This window comes from Rattus norvegicus, chromosome 6, assembly GCF_021556685.1.
Source record: "Rattus norvegicus strain SHRSP/BbbUtx chromosome 6, alternate assembly SHRSP_T2T, whole genome shotgun sequence".
Taxonomy (NCBI): domain Eukaryota; kingdom Metazoa; phylum Chordata; class Mammalia; order Rodentia; family Muridae; genus Rattus; species Rattus norvegicus.
The window spans coordinates 58969054-58990124 of NC_141539.1; the positions used below are offsets into that span (position 1 = coordinate 58969054).

The 21071-nt window shown below is 42.1% G+C and overlaps 1 protein-coding gene and 1 long non-coding RNA gene across 2 annotated transcripts in view; one reads left to right on the top strand and one right to left on the bottom strand.

The window, feature by feature from the left end:
* Positions 1-7061: 7061 nt before the first annotated feature.
* The window catches only part of Tspan13 (tetraspanin 13), a 29095-nt gene continuing 15085 nt past the window's right edge, over positions 7062-21071 (bottom strand). Inside the window, 5 exon segments of the mRNA NM_001013244.1 lie at positions 7062-8276; positions 15055-15168; positions 16361-16474; positions 17257-17337; positions 18352-18519. Of these exon segments, the coding sequence (NP_001013262.1) occupies positions 8202-8276; positions 15055-15168; positions 16361-16474; positions 17257-17337; positions 18352-18519 (552 nt within the window). The 3' untranslated portion in view covers positions 7062-8201.
* On the top strand, positions 10657-16230 carry LOC148005197 (uncharacterized). Its single transcript, XR_015623000.1, has 2 exons — positions 10657-12521; positions 14815-16230. It is a non-coding gene; the product is annotated as an uncharacterized LOC148005197 (long non-coding RNA).

The following is a 21071-nucleotide window of genomic DNA, read 5'->3' on the forward strand; positions in this document are numbered from 1 at the left end:
TTTTATGTCTAAAACCTGAAGAAAATGTCCGTAGCCATGGGAGTGCAAAATGATATGAAAAAACGGGACAGCGGGCCTCAAAATACTAAGCATGCAGTAATAAACCAACCTAGCAACCCACATCTGTATGTGCTCAAAAGAACTACAGCAGGGCACAGATAGCTGTGTGCCCACGCTCACAGCACTACTCAGGTAAAGATGAAAACAACCCAAATGTCCATCAGTGTCCATTAGTGGACAAAGGGATAAGCAAAGCACAGCTCACACACACAATGGGGCACTGTTCAGTGGTCAGGAGAAAAGAAACCTGCGCCTGGGTTACCATATGACAGAAGCATGAAGATGCCGTGTAAGCTAAAGGAAGTGGAATCCCAGTATTCCACCAAGGTGCCTAGAGCCTCCTCGTGGGGAGAGCAAGTCTGGTCATTAAGGCCTGGGGAATGAGCAAAGGAATGGGGAGGTCTTAGGGCCTGGGGAATGAGCAAAAAAATGGGGAGGTCTTACTATGCAATGGACGTGGTATCTCAAGTCCGCAAAGATAAAATGTTGTGGAAATGAATGGACAGTGTGTTCACTTGAACAGTAATGGCCCCAAAGGCTAGTAGGTTGGAATGCTTGGTCTCCAGTTGAAGAACCTGTTTAGGGTTAGCAGGCGTGGCCTTGTCAGAAGAGGTGCGTCACTGGAGTGGGCTTCGAGGTTTCTTAAGACTGTGCCAGTCCAAGTCTCTCTCGGTCTCCAGCTCTTGGATAAGATGTGAGGTCTCACCTACTGCTTTATGCCTGCCTGCCTGGTACCCTGCTCTCCGCCAGGATGCTTGGGACTCACCCTCTGAAACTGTGGGCGAGTCCTCAATGAAATGCTTTCTGTTACATTACCTTGGTCCTGGTATCTCTTCACATCGATAAGAAAGTAACTAAGACAGATGTTAATAATGTCATGAATTATATGTTTATAATGGTTAAAAATGTTATACTGTATATGTGCCACTAAATAGATAGATAGATATTAGATATAGATATATAGTTTGGTTTGGTTGTTTTTTTCAAGAAAGTATTTCTCTGTGTAGCCCTGGCTGTCCTGAAACTCACTTTGTAGACCAGGCTGGCCTTAAACTCAAGAGATTCACCTGCTTCTGCTTCCCAGGTGCTAGGGTTAAAGGCATGCACTATCACAACCAGCTGCCACAAACATTTTTTCCAGTTTTAGTTTAGACTCCATAACTGAGAGGGGCAGAAAGAAAACTGGCTTTAACTGGTTGGTTGGGAAGAGGGGTACACCTTTAATCCCAGCACATGAGAAGAAGTAAGCAGATCTTCATGAGTAGGAGGCCAGCCTGGTCTACTCAGTGAATTCTGGGGAAGCCAAGGATACACAGAAAAGAAAAGAAAAGAAAAGAAAAGAGAAGAGAAGAGAAGAGAAGAGAAGAGAAGAGAAGAGAAGAGAGGAAAAGAAAAGAAAAAAAACTGTTTCAAAAAAAAGTTGATAACACAGACCAGCTATAAGTCAATGTATCTCAGAACTGATCTTCTCAAATAATCATCTAAGACTTTTTTGATTTGGGTCTGTTGGCTTTTGTTTTCCCCATTGTGCTCTGCAATCTTACGTAGCAACTGAGGTCTTCCCATTCTGAGAATGGCAGACAGGGGCAATGGAAAAATCCTAAGCAAGACCAGAACTCTCTTTGTTCGGTTTAAGAAGCTGTGATCAAGTGAGCTTGTAGAAGGCCCCTTGCCAAGGTATGACCTCACCTCTTTGGAAAGGATGAGCATGTAAGCAAAAGCAATTTCACCCACCACACATGGCAAGGTCCATTCCGTGATATATTTTAACTCCGGCAACTCCCTCGGGATTCATTTGAGAATGAAGTTCTACTAGGTTTCCTAAAGAGAGTAGTGAGAAATGGCTGGATACACAGTAGGGGAAGCTGACTTAATAGTTCAAGGACTGCTGAGTCCAGGTATGAGAGAACATTCAAGAAAAGCTGTAATTCAAGTCTGGAAACCTGTTGCTCTTGAAAAGGATCCAAGTTCAGTTTCCAGTACCCACATCAGGCAGCTCAGAACGGTCTGTTATCCAGCTGTAGGGAATCTCCACCCTCTTCTGGCCTCCATGGGCTCTATAGTGACCTACACATCACCCACATACAAACACATATACGTAGTTAAAAAATTATTTTTAAAGATTAAAAGAAAATGGCCACAGGACTAGCCCTGTCCTTTTGCTGTCTCTTCTCCTCAAACACCCCTTACTAACCAGAAGCCTAGTAATGTTGGTCTTTAATGTCTCTGTCATATCCAATAAAGCAAAACCATTCCTACATGAGCAGTTGTGCCTATGCAGTTACAATGTGCTTTCTTCTATAACCTCCTCTGTTATAGCTCTGTTATGAGCTCCCATGTTGTTACTTTCTCAGCTTAACAAGTAAAACAGTTGTATATATTTAATGTATTTATAAATGGACAAATACACTTAGGCAGGGTTAAACAAATATTTAGAAACATAGGAGGGCCAAACATGGGTTTGGCCCAAAGAAACTAAGAAGGAAATGCCTGGCTTCCTCTCCCTCTCTGGAAGATTCCATCTGGCAGTGTATTTTCCAGGTTGAGCATGCAGAACTGGTTTTTATAGCAAACACTCTGCTGCCCACAAGAGCACAGAGTATCAGAGATGAACTTCACCCACAATGAGCTCAGATGTGAAAGATTACAGCCAAACCTTTCTCCTTTGTACAAGCTGTATTTTCCCAAGCTAAAATTTCACCTTTAACATCAAGGCTGACTGAGCAAATGTTCTAAGAACATTCCTCTCAATGGAACATGTAAACAGGGGATCAGAGAACTGCTTCAGTAGTGAGTTCCTTCTTGAAAGAGTTACAAGGTTTGGATGGACGGGACAGAGGGTTTGCTGTACAACCGCTTGCTGTAGCTTGAGATTCCCCACTCCTCCACCTCGGGCATCACACACTGTGACAGAATCTTGTCCAAATGGGGAGTACCCACCCTGCAATCAGGACCCTTGCCAAGCTTCGCAGGCTCAGGGCTGGGCCGAACATAGAATGCAATGCACCTGTTCAGAGGGCTTTGCAGTAGATGCCAAGACACCATGAAATGGCAGATCTGTGTCTGCAATCAGAGACAAACAGGGACTCCAGCAGCATCAAAGGATAGTTACCACCTTCAGACCCTAGGCAAAAAGAAGACACGCTAGACAGAGAAGCCCCAGCTCTTGAAAATGTGCATCTTGCTGGCTAATCATTTATTGTTCACTTAAATAACCCAGAAACTTCAGAGTCCTAACGATTCACCCTGGGGTGTGTGAGCACATGAGTAGGAGAATCACCTTGGGTCTGTATACAACAAACCTTAGGTTAGTTTGCAATAAAGACCAGCAGAGAATGACCATCCATAGAATTATCAGGAATTCCAATGGCAACCCATGGGTGTGTTAGAACTGGTGATGAACCCAGCCTTTCAGACAAATGCAGCCAGAATTTCAGTCAAGCCCTGAACATTTTAAGCATAGAAGGATTGGATAATTGATATTAAAGTCTTCAGGCTGATTTTTCCAGTTTTCCTACTCCTCCCACCCCTTAAAATATCTCTCTCTCTCTCTCTCTCTCTCTCTCTCTCTCTCTCTCTCTCTCTCTCTCTCTCTCACACACACACACACACACACACACACACACACATTCATTTATATATTCACACACATATATAAATTCATTGCCCCTATTCAGCAGGAGAAAGCCATGGAGAGTCATCATCCCTATTCTTGGGTCTGAATGTCTAGTTACAGTTATTTTATAATTATTGGGGATTTCTGTCTTTCCTTTCCTCTTCTCTATCCTTTCTTTCTGAGGCAAAGGGAAGAGGGCTGAAAGAAAAAAGGAGGGATAGAGTAATATTATAAGAAATTAGATATGTGGGAATGGATTACTAAATTTATTCTTAAACAAAGCATAGTATAGCCATAATCTTACCTTGGTAGAAGTCTTTATATTTAGTGCAAAATTGAAATTTTGTTTTCTTATATTGGTACAATCTATATTGATGCAGATTCAAAATTTTCATTGGTATAAATCTTTGTATACTAATACAAAATATAAAATTATTTTTGTTAGTCTTAGATAGGTATTGTGCCTATGCAACTCACTTAAGATTACAAGGCTCGGACCCAGTCCTTTTAATAACTGCTATTACAAATGATTTAGGGTGATTAGGAATGCAAGTTAATAGTGAGATAGTGAAACTCATGGTCATATAGGATTCTAGTTTAGTTAGTTGCAACAAGCATTTTCAAGGGTAAATAGTAAGTAGTTAAGAATAATCAATGTTTGATAATTATGTTATGATATATGTGTTGTACATATCATATATAGTTTTCAAAAGTGTCAGAGATCCACAGAATACAGCATTTAATGTTATTTCATGAATAAAGATCATCTGACTATGGAGCATGTGTGCTCCTGACAGAGCCCCCATTCCTCTTCAAGGAAGATACTGCGCATCGTTACCTCCAGGTGCAGTTGCTTCAGCTGTGGCAAAGCAGCCACTGAGCAAGATTCACTAAGCAGGCCACTGTCCTAATTCATTTACAGACAAAATACTACCCAAAACAGGACAAGCAGAGGTGGGATAGTCGACTCCTACCCTCTGCCAAGACAGGATATGCTAGTCTTTCACAATTCCTGCTTCACCTAAGGTCTGACAGATGGCTCTGGGTCAGAAGGCTGAAGACATATGCTATTATATGAAGTTAAGGGACCGTCCAGGCAGTCAGCTGTCTCTACAAATTGTATAATTTTGGAAGCTAGGTCTTTGTGCTTTCTATATAGTCAGGTAATATTTAAAAGTTCCAGATTTGAAAGGATGGATTTCAGATGGTAACACAAGTTAAAATCAACATAACTCAGGCACGGAATTATAGACTCCTTAAAGTTAGGATAGATGGTAGAGTGCTTTATGTAAACTGACAAATATGACAAACTGGATATTAAGTGTATAATATGTTATAATTTGCATAACTGTTATAGTTATGCTCAATTTATATCTGAAAGAGCCTTTTTGATTGGACCAAAAGAGGGGAATATTGGGGGTTGCCCTGATGCTTTTTGTGTTCTGTTATTAATTCTGCTTCCTCAAGAGGGGTTATCCCCAATATGCAGTCGATCATGTACTCAGGTGATCTCTTGTGAACCTTCTCCCCATTTTAACTGGTCAACAAAGGCTAGAGCCTGTGATTGGGCAGTGGAGGAGGAAAGTGGGACGGGAGGTCTTAGAGAGGAAAACAGATGGAGAGAGAAAGGAAAGAGGATAGAAGAGGAGGAGGAAGCCATGATGGAGTAGAACCACATGGCCAGGAGAAACCACAAGTAGCAAGGGGTCTCATAGCTGGGGAATAAGTTAGTATAGTGTTCGATCTGCCCAATCTAGGCATATAGCTTATAATTATAACTGGATTGTATGTTTTTTATATGGGATTATTGGGGTTGGAAATTCCAGCAGTAGGTCTGAAGCTAGCCTGGGCCAAAAGAGATCAAAATAAGTCTGGCACACCTGGGAAGACCCTGTCTCAAAAGATAGAGGCCAAATCAAACAAATATACTCCCCATGCCCAGACCCTAATTTAAAATTTAAAAAACAAAAACAAATTTAGTGTGTGTGTGTGTGTGTGTGTGTGTGTATGTGTGTGCGTATGTGTATGAGTGTGTGTGTGTGTGTGTGTGTGTGTGTGTGTGTGTGTGTGTCAGAGGTTATGCACAGGTGTGCAGAGGTATCAGATCCCCCTGCAGCTACTGAAGTTACAGACCATGGTTAGCGAACAATGTGTGCACTGGGAAAGGAACTCAGGTCCTCCTCAAAAGCAGCATGACCTGTTAACAGCTGAGCCATTTCTCCAAGCCCCCAGACCCTGATTTTCAACTGTCTGACTCCAATAAAGCTGTTGGAATCAGACCAAACACCAAATTATAGTCGGGTTCTCTGGGCAACCACCTTTCTGTTTGCAGTCATTTGTACCAAGATGAGTACATTAGGATTCCAGACTTCATCGGGTTTTCATCTGCAGCTGAGTACACAGCAGAAATACAGGAAAGAAGACAGAATTCACACTCCCCTTTCATGAGTCACTTCTCCCATTCTGTAGCATAAGCGGTTCTGCCCAGGTGGCCTTGGTGTTCGGCATGACACCCTAGGAACAGCAGGCTGTGCTTCTGTACAAGACTGCCAGCAGCAGAGTCATGGGAAGTCAGAAAAACAAAATGTCCCAAGGCGCACTCCTCTGTGCACTGACCATTTACCGACCTCTTAGGATAAACTATCAATCACCAATAATGTTTCACATGCTACTCCGAACCAAGACAAGAAATTAACTGTCACTAATGGAGAAGAATGTGTATATTCTTTCCAAATAAATACAAATGGCCACTTCAAATAAATAAAAACACCCTTCTCATCATGAACATAACACCAACCAATGAAATTGTTCAATAAAGCATTTGGGGACCAGCAGATTATTCAGAAGTGACAGGGCTTGCCATCCAACCTGATGACCTGAGTTGGATCCCTGGGACCCATATTGTAGCAGTAGAGCACCAATTCTTACAAACTGCCTCGGACCTACACACACACACACACACACACCCACACGCACACACTTCTACATGCATACACACACATATTTATTTATTTTTTTAAAGATTTATTATGTATACAGCGTTGCACCTACATGTACATGTGCAGGCCAGAAGAGGGCACCAGATCTCATTACAGATGGTTGTGAGCCACCATGTGGTTGCTGGGAATTGAACTCAGGACCTCTGGATGAGCAGACAGTGCTCTTAACCTCTGAGCCATCTCTCAAGCCCCATATTTATTTTTTTAACCTAAGAAAGGATGTGGGGATAACTACCAACAGACATCATTGCTGAGAATTTATTTCCAAGGCTTAGTTAAACACCATCTTAAGGTAAATAAAAGGCTAGGGAAAACCAGAAGGAAAGATGCCTTCTTACCTTGTCAATGTTTCTACCTTCTTTTGATTCAAACATCTATATACAAAGGAAGGTTTTCAGCTTTTATTTTTTAATGTAGTATACAGAGCCACAAACATCATTTCTCTCTCAACTTATGGGAGGTAGTACATTCAAATATATTTGGATATGACAACTTGCTGTCACAATACCAAGAAATGTTATTAAAAAGTTATTTTTTGACAGGTGATGGTGGCACGTGCCTTTAATCCCAGCACTTGGGAGGCAGAGGCAGGCGGATCCCTGTGAGTTCAAGGCCAGCCTGGTCTACAGAGCTAGTTCTAGGACAACCAAGGCTACACAAAGAAACCCTGTCTTGAAACAAAAAGTTACTTTTTTAAAGATAATCAAATATCTATTTGTTACATGGGCCTGGGCCAATGTATTGACTGAAAGTTGTTTACATATATAGGGTTTTGAACTTCCTATTTTTAAAAAAAAAAAATGTCAGATTATGTAGATATATACTCTCTCTTCCTCAAATTCATCCCATTTTGAGAGCTGAAGATAAATGTTACACAACAAAACATTTCCCAAATGGTATTTCTTTGCCCTTGACTAAAAAGATCAAAAACTGAACTTCATTTTCCTAAAGACACAGCTATCTCTAGAATACATGGATGTAACTGACAGACTACTAGAACTAAATTATTACTTCTGTGCTAACACTTTTCACTACAATGTAGCGTTCCCAAAAGACAAAAAGGATTGGGAACTTAGATTTCTCCTAATGAACCGAACACAACAGAGTCTCTTCCTTTCTGGCTTCAAAAACCATCAACTGTCTAGGGTGAAGCTGCCCGCACAGCACTCTGGACAATTAGCCCGGTGAGATGAAGATCTGGGCTCACAATATCATCTACCCAGGGGTGTCATACATAGATTACAGCAGGTAAAAATGCTAAGAAAGGCCACAGTGGACAGAGCCAGAAACGGACAACAGTAGGGTTACAGGGACCACTGAGGGTCAGGGAACACTGGAGACATCAACTGCCTTTTCAGCAATGGAAAGAACAAACTGTTTGGAGAAACTTAAGAGTAAAATATTTAACTCGCTCATTGATAATGTGGTTTTCAAATACCATTTCCTTCGTCATATGAACAACTTAGTTTAACTTGAGATTGGAGAAAGAGAACAAGATCACAGGAAAGCCTCTCCTTGTCTTCTCGTCAAAGGAAAGCGCTCGGGTTGGCGCGAGGGTCTTTCTGGTTCCGGTATCTGTATGTCAGCCAAACACCCAGGATCTGGAATTAAAAGAGGGAAAAACAAGTTTTGAATTGATTCAGTTACTCAACAGAATAAATGAAACTTCTGAACTACTTCTGCCTGGTTTTTGTTCAAAGAGGAGACTCGGCTGCATCAAAGGACAGGCACTAATAGATCTGGTTTGAATACTGTGCTAGGTGTTAGAAGGCACGCTCCTTCCCCGAAGAAGCCTGGAATCTGCAACTGTTTCTTCAGGAGGTAAAAGGCCTTTGAAGGCGTGGTTATGTTAGGGAGAGGTTATCCCGGGGGCTCAAAGGTGCAGTCTCTGCGGTGCTGATAAGGAGACAACGTGGGCAAAGAGAGACAGAGAGATAAGGTGTGCTGACCAGGCAAGAAGAGCGAGCAAGTACTGCAGGTTCCCCACAGACAGCTGGATTTGAAGTTAGAACAGCAAGAAGCTTGACTTTTCTATTTTGAGAAATAGCCAAATGTGAACTCTGCGTGGCTTTCGCATTTAGCTTTATTGATTTTAATTACGTGTGTGTGCGTGTGTAGGAGTGCCCCCAAGAGGCACTGCAGCCCCTCGTTACAGGTAACTGAGAGGTGACTGAGCTACCCGGCCTGGGTGCTAGAAACTAAATTTGGGTTGTGAACCTCAATTTTCCTCTACGGGATGATGTCCTAAGCAACAGAAACTACTAATCCCTGAGCCCTGTCAAATATTTTTAATAACAAAAATATCTAGAGCTAGTTATTAAATCAAATGTTGGTAAATTTTTCTCAGATGAAAGAATTTAATTTATTGTTTTGTTGTGTGTGTGTGTGTGTGTGTGTGTGTGTGACACCAGGCTATGCACTATGTACACCAGGCTAGCCTAGAACTCAGAGCGAACCACCTGCCTCTGCTTCTAAAGTGCCATGAATAAGATGTGCAGCAGCAACCCCAGCATATCAAAATCTCTTGGCTTTTCCCATACCATGTCTGAATGCATCCCAGGGGAAGGTGGGGTGGATGGGAATGACCATGCATAAATAGTATCACATTAAAAGGAATTACGAGATACGCCTGACAAAATGACTCAGCAGGCGTTAGGTCCTTGCTAGGGTCTCCTGGCCTGAGCTCTTTGACTTGATTCCCAGGACCCGCAGGGTATAAGGACTCCCCAAAAGTTGTCCTCTGACCTGCACACGTACATCATGGCACAAGTGCACCCACACAAGGTAAATACGCAAGTTTAACTTTTTGAAAAGGTTGGGTGAGGTGGCTGGGAAGGTGAGGGCATGTGTCACAAAGCCTGATGACCTGAGTTTACCGATCAGAAACTATAAGGGGGGCATGAGAGAACCAGATCCAGAGGATGCCCTTGTGTTCCTGACACGCCCACTATGGCACAGGCATGCTGCCCCCCAACGCACACACGATAAAGAAATGTAATTTTTAAAACAGAAAATTAAATGGTCAACAAATTAAGTGATCCCAGCTATGGTTAAATTCTAACCATATAAAATACAGAATTTTCCCAATTTTGTAAGGACATCTGTTGCTCTTAGGCCTCTATGGCTATACATACAAACTCTGCTGAAAGAATTATTTGATTCATATTCCTGTTACCTGCTTACAGAAGTGTGATGTGGACATCTCATGTGTCAATAATAAGACCCACTGTCTTTTTCCAATAGGGCATAATATGTCATATATTAATATATTCATCAGTGGCTACATTCAATAACTAAACCCCCCCATATATCGAGTACTGCTCAAAGCATTCCAAGTTTTACAGGCACTGGCTCCTTAGTCCTAACACAGGAGAGCAGCTACCTGCTGCTATCCTTCTCAGAGGGTGAGACACAAGATTTGAAGGAGATGTGCGAGGGTCAGTAAGATTAAATACCGTCCCCAGAGGACACAATTAGTAAGCAAGTGCGCTCAGTTTCCCACCCTGCTTCATGTTTCGCTCCTGCATCGCACATCTCACCCAACCAGCATATTGTCAAGAAGTAAAAGGGACCCAAATATTTATTATAAAAATAAAGGTCTTGAGGGCTAGAAAGACTACTAGCAGTTAGGAGAGGACTTGCTATTCCTGAAGAGCACTGGAGTTTGGTCCCCATATCTAGTGACTCACAACCATCTACACATCCAGATCCATAAGTCCTCACACCCTCTTCTGGCCTCCCCTAACATCCATACTCATGTGCACATACATACTACAAATAGACACATATTCATATGTATGTATATATACACATATATATATACACGTACATATATTTCTTTAAAAATAAATCTTTAAAAGTTGCTTATAAACAGCTTTGTGTATCCACTTTATGTTGTTGTACAACTATTTCCATGAAATGAATACGCATGGAACTTTTTTAGTTAAAACAGAATTTTTAGACCATCATGGCAGCTCACAACTGTAACATTAGCACCTAGGAGGCTAAGACAAAGGGAATCTAAGACCAGCAGGGGCTATACATAGTCAGACCCCATCTCAAAAATAAAAACGTCTCTTGATACACATTACCAACCCAGTATTGAAAATTTAATACAGAATACAAAAGTAGCATTCTGGTTTTGCTTACAAATATATAAAAGTCTACTCATTAGTATAAATATACTGATGGATATAAACATACACAAATAATAACAGTACTTATATACAGATTCTAGAAAGGTAGTGAGAAGAAAATGGGGATGATTTCAGAGCCCATTTTTAATGTTGACAGTAATGTATTTTTATACTTCTTTTCATTTTACTTTATTAATATTTTATAATTACAACATTTTTTCTTTCTTTTCATTCTCCAAATCCTCCCTTATCTACTTCAAATTCATGGCATTTTCTTACATTCATTGTTACGGCATGCACAAATATATACATGTATATTCCTAAATAGACCCTTCTTGGTCCGCATAATATTATTTCTGTGGATGTTTTCTGGGATGTGGCTGCCATTTGGTATTGGAAAACCAATTAGTGTACTTTTTTTCCGGGAAAGATCACCTCACCTCACCTCACCTCTTCTGCTCCCAGCTTCCTCAGCTCCCAGCCTTTTATTTCGTAGGACAGGGTTTCTCTATGTAGCCCAGGCTATCCTGGTACTTGCTTTGTAGACCAGACTGGTGTTAACTCAAGAGATCCACCTGCTTCTGCCTCCTGAGTGGTGAGATTAAAGGTGTGCACCACCACTGCCCAGCAACAAAGGCAATTCTTAAAAGTGAATTTTTACACGCACACATGCATGGTGTGTGTATTATATGTTAACATATATTAACATATATAATACATTATACATTAACATATATAACATATCAACATATATTAACATGTTCTCCATAAACAAAACTTAACTATAATTTATCGTGTAACTCTAGAAAGAAAAGTCCAGAACTATTCTACGCTAATCTGATTTTATTTATTATAATTTACACAGGTCCAAACAGATAAAGAATGTCACCTCATCATAAAGTTCATGCCAAATTTGTCAGATGTTCTGATTCTGAGCTAAGGCTACTCCCATCACATCAAATGACCTCAAGGAAAATGAGCACTGGTACCTTTCGAGTATCATGTTTTATGCTGAAGTACAATGCTATGTCTTCTAGGCATACAGACTCCCTATGAGTTTAATCCCAGGTGTTGGACATGGGGCCGCTTCAGACTGTCTGCAGCAGCTGACAGTGATTTACCTCCTGCTCTAGCAAAGGAGGCATGATCCTGCCACCTGCAGCTGCAGACGGTTTCTGGGAGTGTATGACATTTAGAATTCTAGGGACTTTACAGAGGGTACATAAATGCTAGGGCCCTGAGAGGCAGCGTGGGTTGTTGGTTGCTGTGGTTGTGGTTCGTTATGTAGCTGTGCACAAAGGAATGACAAGAAGAAAAAAATTAGACATCCTGAGGGCAAAGATCAAACTTGCCCCAAGGAAACTGACACCCTGATCAGCAGGAAGTAGTCTAACGATAATGTCGATAATGTCGCTGATAGGTATTCTCCTCCGATAAAATGAGCCAATTCAAACTGAATTAAAAAAGGCAGGTTCATCAGTCCCAAGGAATGAGGCCAGGAAGTCGCCATGGAGACAGAAAGGATAAAGCAAGAGCAAATATAGGGAGAGGGGGTATCTAGGGAGAGGGAGAGGGGGGGGGAGGGAAAGATGGAGGGAGAGAGAGGGAAGGAGGGAGGGAGGAAGGGAGGAAAGGAAGAATGTCTAAATTATATAAGGAAGAGCTTCTGGGGGAAGCCTAGGCCCTGGGCTGGAAAGTTCAGCATAGAAGGTAGGGTATCAAATAATATAAAGTACCTCGGTGTGACTTTAACCAAGCAAGTAAAAGATCTGTACAATAAGAACTTCAAGACACTGAGGAAAGAAATTGAAGAAGACCTCAGAAGATGGAAAGATCTCCCATGCTCATGGATTGGCAGGATTAATATGGTAAAAATGGCCATTTTACCAAAAGCAATCTACAGATTCAATGCAATCCCCATCAAAATACCAATCCAATTCTTCAAAGAGTTAGACAGAACAATTTGCAAATTCATCTGGAATAACAAAAAACCCAGGATAGCTAAAGCTATCCTCAACAATAAAAGGACTTCAGGGGGAATCACTATCCCTGAACTCAAGCAGTATTTCAGAGCAATAGTGATAAAAAAAACTGCGTGGTATTGGTACAGAGACAGACAGATAGACCAATGGAAGAGAATTGAAGACCCAGAAATGAACCCACACACCTATGGACACTTGATTTTTGACAAAGGAGCCAAAACCATCCAATGGAAAAAAGATAGCATTTTCAGCAAATGGTGCTGGTTCAACTGGAGGTCAACATGTAGAAGAATGCAGATCGATCCATGCTTATCACCCTGTACAAAGCTTAAGTCCAAGTGGATCAAGGACCTCCACATCAAACCAGACACACTCAAACTAATAGAAGAAAAACTAGGGAAGCATCTGGAACACATGGGCACTGGAAAAAATTTCCTGAACAAAACACCAATGGCTTATGCTCTAAGATCAAGAATCGACAAATGGGATCTCATAAAACTGCAAAGCTTCTGTAAGGCAAAGGACACTGTGGTTAGGACAAAACGGCAACCAACAGATTGGGAAAAGATCTTTACCAATCCTACAACAGATAGAGGCCTTATTTCCAAAATATACAAAGAACTCAAGAAGTTAGACCGCAGGGAAACAAATAACCCTATTAAAAAATGGGGTTCAGAGCTAAACAAAGAATTCACAGCTGAGGAATGCCGAATGGCTGAGAAACACCTAAAGAAATGTTCAACATCTTTAGTCATAAGGGAAATGCAAATCAAAACAACCCTGAGATTTCACCTCACACCAGTGCGATTGGCTAAGATCAAAAACTCAGGTGACAGCAGATGCTGGCGAGGATGTGGAGAAAGAGGAACACTCCTCCATTGTTGGTGGGATTGCAGACTGGTAAAACCATTCTGGAAATCAGTCTGGAGGTTCCTCAGAAAATTGGACATTGAACTGCCTGAGGATCCAGCTATACCTCTCTTGGGCATATACCCAAAAGATGCCTCAACATATAAAAGAGACACGTGCTCCACTATGTTCATCGCAGCCTTATTTATAATAGCCAGAAAATGGAAAGAACCCAGATGCCCTTCAACAGAGGAATGGATACAGAAAATGTGGTACATCTACACAATGGAATATTACTCAGCTATCAAAAACAACGAGTTTATGAAATTCGTAGGCAAATGGTTGGAACTGGAAAATATCATCCTGAGTGAGCTAACCCAATCACAGAAAGACATACATGGTATGCACTCATTGATAAGTGGCTATTAGCCCAAATGCTTGAATTACCCTAGATCCCTAGAACAAAGGAAACTCAAGACGGATGATCAAAATGTGAATGCTTCACTCCTTCTTTAAATGAGGAAAAAGAATACCCTTGGCAGGGAAGGGAGAGGCAAAGATTAAAACAGAGACTGAAGGAACACCCATTCAGAGCCTGCCCCACATGTGGCCCATACATATACAGCCACCCAATTAGACAAGATGGATGAAGCAAAGAAGTGCAGACCGACAGGAGCCGGATGTAGATCGCTCCTGAGAGACACAGCCAGAATACAGCAAATATAGAGGCGAATGCCAGCAGCAAACCACTGAACTGAGAATAGGTCCCCTATTGAAGGAATCAGAGAAAGAACTGGAAGAGCTTGAAGGGGCTCGAGACCCCAAAAGTACAACAATGCCAAGCAACCAGAGCTTCCAGGGACTAAGCCACTACCTAAAGACTATACATGGACTGACCCTGGACTCTGACCCCATAGGTAGCAATGAATATCCTAGTAAGAGCACCAGTGGAAGGGGAAGCCCTGGGTCCTGCTAAGACTGAACCCCCAGTGAACTAGTCTATGGGGGGAGGGCGGCAATGGGGGGGAGGGTTGGGAGGGGAACACCCATAAGGAAGGGGAGGGGGGAGGGGGATGTTTGCCCGGAAACCGGGAAAGGGAATAACACTCGAAATGTATATAAGAAATACTCAAGTTAATAAAAAAAAAAAAAAAAAAAAAAAAAAAAAGAAGGTAGGGTATCAGTCAGTCCAGTAACAGACAGGGCCTGAGGGATGCTGGGAGAACCTGGAGGTCAGGTCCACTTTGGTATGTAAAATATGCACCTCCGTCAACTTGTCCCAGGTCTGAAAAGAGTCACCCCTTTCCCCTCTAACCTGTTTTCCTCTTCTATCTAGTATTGGGGGATTGAAAGGGTGAAAAGGGGGTGCAAGAAAGAATCACCCACAAAGTAGCCCAAGCCCAGCCACCTACCTCTGTAAAACTGAAGAAGAGGCCAATGCCACCAACAAATCTCAAAACCTCTCCAGCATACTCTCCGATTATGGGGGCACACGAGGAGCACTTCTGGTTACTTTTAGCACAGCTCTGTATCAAGAAAACAAAAGATTTGTTACCTCAGAGTTCCTAAAACACAGCCAAAACTGAGGCCTAGTAAGCTCCATCCAATTCCGGCATGAATTTTAAATTGTGTGCAAATTTCTGAGATGGTCCTTTCCTGTATGTGCTCTGTAGGATCCACCAGCCCATCCCCTTCTAGAGACTGGGAAATGACTGGTAGAGGTCTAGATGGCCCTGTGTAAGATTTCCTTCAAGGAACAGGGATTCTCATGCTAACATGTTTGCATTGTTCAGTGAGATGCCCAGCTGTGGTGATCTGAACAAGAATGGCACCCCATTTAAATGCTTGGTTACCAGGAAGCGGAACTGTTTGAAAGGATTATAAAGATTAGGGGGTGTGGTCTTGCTTGAGTAAATGTGTCTCTTGGGGTGGGCTTTGAGGTTTCAAAAGTCCATGGGTTGGTTCTCCCTCTCCCTCTGCCCCTCTCCTCCCTGTGCCCCTCCCCCCTCTCCTCTTCCCCCTCCCTCTCTTGCGCTTGTGCATACACACACACACACACACACACACACACACACACACACACACACACACACACACACACTGCCTGTAGATCCAAATGTAGCTCTCAACCACTTTTGCAGCACCATGCCTGTATGCTCTGTGGCTCCCTTCTGTGGTGACAATAGAAAGCCTCTGATCCTGCAAGCAGGCCCCCAATTAAGCACTTTCTCTTGCAAGAGTTGTCTCAGTCACAGTGTCTCCTCACAGCAATGCTGGTTAATTGGTGACAACTAATGGTCACCAAGACGCCAGCTGACTGCCACTAAGCAAACAGGGCTTGTAACCCTACTGCAACGAGTCAAGGTCTACAAAAAACCACCAACCAAGGTGGAGGTCAGCAAGCCTTGGGTGAATTTCAGAATCCACTGACTCTGCTGGGACAGGCACTGTCAGCGACCACCATGATGAAAATCTAGAGTCACCTGGAGACAGGCCTCTGGTGCAGTGCTTGTTTGTTTAACAGTGTATTTTTACAAGCAAAAAAAAAAGGTAAATATGATGTGTCTCAGTGGACACAGATGAACAAATGTGGCAGGACTACATGTGAAAAATATAACAGAGGCACATGCCAAACAATTTCGAAACATAATTCAGCATCGGAAAGATCACTTCTGTGTTAAACATTATTAAACTGTATGTAAAAGGTTTTGGACTCACAGCCGGGCAGGTGTCGTTTGGGTTATAATTTCGGAAGCCACAGCAGTTCAAATTCCTCTGGATGTCATTTCTAGCACTTGCTGTATTGTTCCATCCAACCTCCAGGAGCTGACCCTACGGAATTAAAGCATGGCATCCCTATGTAAAATACAGAGGCGAGCCCGCAGCTAGTAGTAGAGCATGTACAAAATCAGTAGCCTCGCAACTGTTACAGCTTTTTAAAAGCTTATCTCTTGATCTGGAAAAAAGTTAAGGTACTATTTCTAGCCTACAAATGAAGAGGTCCCGGTTTCCACAACCAATTTAAAAACGTAGTTGGCTCAAAGGCATAAACGTAACAAGGCAGAGTTTCAGTTGCTCTGAGACAGAAACTCATATTTTCTTTATAAATTAAGAGTCTGAAAGGAGTAGCTGATAGAAGGAAACCACAGACCCTCCAGTGACTGCACAGCGGTGGGGAAAGACAGAAACTGTCTTTTAACAACAGTAAAGTTTACTCACTGAGAGTTGTCTTATTTATGGATACAAATTACCAAGACCCGATGTCATGTTTCCCTGCAATCATTTCCACCAGCCACTTAGCAGTAAAAGACTTAGCAAAGGGAGTAAAATGGCATCCTTGACAGGAAGAAACAGTTTTATTCTCTAGTCATTTGCCCAACATTTTCATATTCATGCTCTGTGGTATAATAAAGTAGAATCAAATAAAAATGTCACTTAGCTGGGCATAGTGGCGCAGGCCTTTGATATCAGCACTCAGGAGTCAAAGGCAGGTGGATCTCAGTGAGTTTGAGGCCAACCTGGTCTACATAGTGAGTTCTAGGACAGCCAGAGCTACACGGGAAGACCCTATCTCAAAACCAAAACAAACAATAGCAAAAAAACCCTTTACTTACCTGTTGCTCCCGATTCAGAGCTAAACAAGCACAAGATACCGAAAACTGGACAATAAATACGAGTAGGAGAATGATCATATACTGAGAGTGACCAGTTAAGGACTTTTTTATTATTACACTTATTTATTCGCTGTATGTGTGCATGTGTGTGGGGTTGGGGGTGTGCATTGTGAGTATATATGCCTGTGCATTAGGGTACATATGTGTCATGGTGTTCATGCAGAGGACAACTTTCAGGAGTCAGTTCTGTCCTACTACCATGTAGGTACTGAGGCTTGAACTCTGGTCATCCCACTTGGCAGCAAGTATCTTTACCTGCTGCCAGGGACATTGCAAACGTTCTGGAAGAGCATAAAGCAAGAGTGTTGACACAACTCTCAGGTACACTCAAAGCAATTCACCCGAAACTAGACAATGTTACCAAACGGTCAAAGTGATACACTTAATTATTATTTTGCTAATATGATAACTATAAATCCATTTAGAAAAATATAAATGATGACTATACCAGGCATGGAGGGTGACACCTGTAATCTGCCTAAGAAGCAGAGGCAGAGAGACTGTCCAAGCTCGGGGTCAGCCTGGTCTACAGAGACCATGTCTCAAAAACAAAACAAAACAAGAAAACAACAACAAAAGAAGTAGACGGATAATTGAATTTTGAAAAACCCACATCCAAAATGAAGTACAAATCCTGATACCTGAAAAATAAAAGATAGAGACAAATGTATAAGCTTTCTCAAAACTAAGACTAGAGAATACACTGTAGAAATCACAAACAGAGATTAACGTGTTAGGAAGGCCTAGATAAGTCATGAAATGAGTTCAATTCAACTCTGAATTTGCAAGAGGAAATCAGATCTGTGCCTGACTTGTAGAACCGTCTAGGTTAGGGTGTGATGAGGAAGGGTTGGGGACAAACAAACATAAGACTTTAGCTTTACAGGTATTCCTAAATTGTCTTTCTAGGAGTTGCTTTCCTAATGATAATATTAAATTAGTAGCTACCATTGAAACATAATCACATATTCGATAATGAGAACTTCACCTGATTGAAGTTAAAAAAACAAAAAAGTCTGATTTTTAAAAGGATACAAAAAATAGCAACACCTGATGGTGTTTTACAGCTCCAATCAGCCCCACCAAGGCAATCAGGAACAGGAAGATGCCCACAGCGATGACCACGCCCACCACTCGGAGACTGGAGATCAGCCCAAAGCCGATGCCCCAAGCAGCAATTCCAATGAGCAGCAGACTGACCAGCTGTGGAGAGATGGGGAGAGGTTCGGGGTTACAGAGCCACTATTCAGGTATTTACATCTCAGCATCTTTCCTTCAGCACACGAGTCCCTCAGGATCCCTAGGGTGTCAGCTGTGGAACCTGCCACGTGCACCCCATCCAAGTGGTGACGTATTTGTATATAATTGCTGATATCCTTTAAGCTTCAAACCATCTCTGGGTGACCTAGACTAGCCAGTGCAATGTCAAGGCCAATTGCCTTGCAATGTTACCCCAAACTGTCAGGGGAAGAACGACAAGAAAAAAATCTTGGCTAACGAAACAATTTCTGAACCAGTTGGTTAAATGCATGAATGTGAAACCCATACATAGAGAAAGCTGACTAAAGCCCACAGGCTCAGTTGATGACACTGTTTTAATAAATTTAAAGTAATCCTCAATTATGCTTTTTTTGCTAAAAAAAAAAAAAAACAAAAAAGATTAACAATAACCCAGAAAGCAACCATGCAGTCTCAGAGGTCATCTGGACTACGACGCCTACACAGGATCAACTGTAAGCTAGCCCAGGACCAGCACATGTAAAACTAGGCAGCAGCACAACCGTCCACCATTCTGATGTGCTCCTATGAAAATTACCTTTTGCTTTACAGCCCAGTCAGCCGCAGCCCCCTCTGTTCTCCCGCTCCCCAAAAGCCTGAGCCAATCCTCCCTCACCGAACAAGCTGTGTCCCTCAGATGTGAAGCTATTACTTCCTTCCTTGTACTACAATCTGTTCCTATCTCTGGCTCTCCAGGAGCCAAAGGCAATTTGAATGTAAGCGGTTAGACTCCCTGTATCTTTGCAACTTATCGGGGCATGAGCCCTGGAGAACATTTGAAAACTGTTTCCAGTATGTAAAACCATAGACGGGCCAGAGACCATTGGAACCATCGAAACTAAAATAGGGTAGGAGAGGTTGCTACTTGAAATGAAATGGCAGCTGATCAAGAAGAAATCATGTCCTGTTCCAGTAATTTTATTTATAGATTTATCAAACACTACCTAAAGAGCTAGTACGCCTGTGTGTAAGGTAGGGCTAGCAAACCTCACAGCTATAATTACTTAAAAACACACACACACACACACACACAAATAAATGGCAAACCACATAGGGATTATAATTAACCCTCGTAGACACAGAAGGCTTAATATAGTTTCAGAGAAGGGGTGGAGGAGGGTTTATAGAGCAGAACAGTTCTGAGTGCCTTCCGTGTACATGTGGTCAAACATCTCGGGGAGAAATGACGTAGTGTAATTCCCAATTTGGAAAAAACAAAATTCAAAACGAGATTTTTCTAGCATCTAACTGCTGAAAGGCCTGGTAAACTCTGTTTGGAAACATATAAATTACTATTTAACTTTGTCCCTGCTCATATGTGCCCCCATTTATGTGCAAAGCAATTATTAAACACGGTTTATATGCACTGATTAAAAAAGTTATTTACATGTATTGAGATATAAACAAAACTGCTAAATATTGTGCATCTATTTCTATTTTTACCAAAAGCATTTTCTTTTTTTTTTTTTTTTTTTTTTTGGATCTTTTTTTCGGAGCTGGGGACCGAACCCAGGGCCTTGCGCTTCCTAGGCAAGCGCTCTACCACTGAGCTAAATCCCCAACCCCCAAAAGCATTTTCTTTTTTGAGTCTTGGTGAAAGAACCAAAACTTAGGGGGGAAAAAAAGAAGAAGAAAGAAACAAACCATCTGTGGGACCACAGAGCTAGTTTCAGGTGACACCACCACAGCAGCTTGTGTACACACACACACACACACACACACACACACACACACACACACCCCAAAAGAAAATGAGGCTCAAGACAAACTAGGATCGGCAGGGCCCAGAACACTGGAAAGTGAGCAGAACCTGTTTTCCTAAGGAAACTTCAGTGGAGGTAAAGCTTCTTATCCACACTATGGAGGATAGTCTTAATCAACTGATTGTAACTACTGGTTATAGTACAAAACACCCTTAAAGCAGTATCTACACTAGCATTTGACCAAAACAACTGAGGATCACGGCACCCTGTGTCCATGGTAACTCAGATTATACATCCCACCTGCCAACATCAAGTTCTGGACGAGAGGTTCATTTACTAATCCAAGTAAACTCATGGGGCAAGACTACCAGTCTGCATTTCATCTAACGTAACAAATCCTTCTGGGCTAGGAACATGGTTCGGCAGGTAAAAGGATTTGCCACACAAGCCTGCCGCCCAAATCTGATCCTGGAACCCAGTAAAATGCTGCCCTCACTGGCATCAGCTGTAATCTGAGCACTCGTACCAGGAGACACCAGACAGGAGACAAGAGGGTGGACTGGAAGGGCTCAGGTCAAGGGGCCTGGTACACACGCACAGCACCAGAAACCAAACGGACACCAAGTCAACAAGGTGGAAAGTGGAAACCAATCCTCTGGTCTCCACGTGAACACCGGGTAGCATATGTGTGTGTGCACATAAGCTTTAAAGAATCCTTCCAAAATCATGCCAAATCCTGACTACAATAATGGGATTCTTAAACATTAACAATGT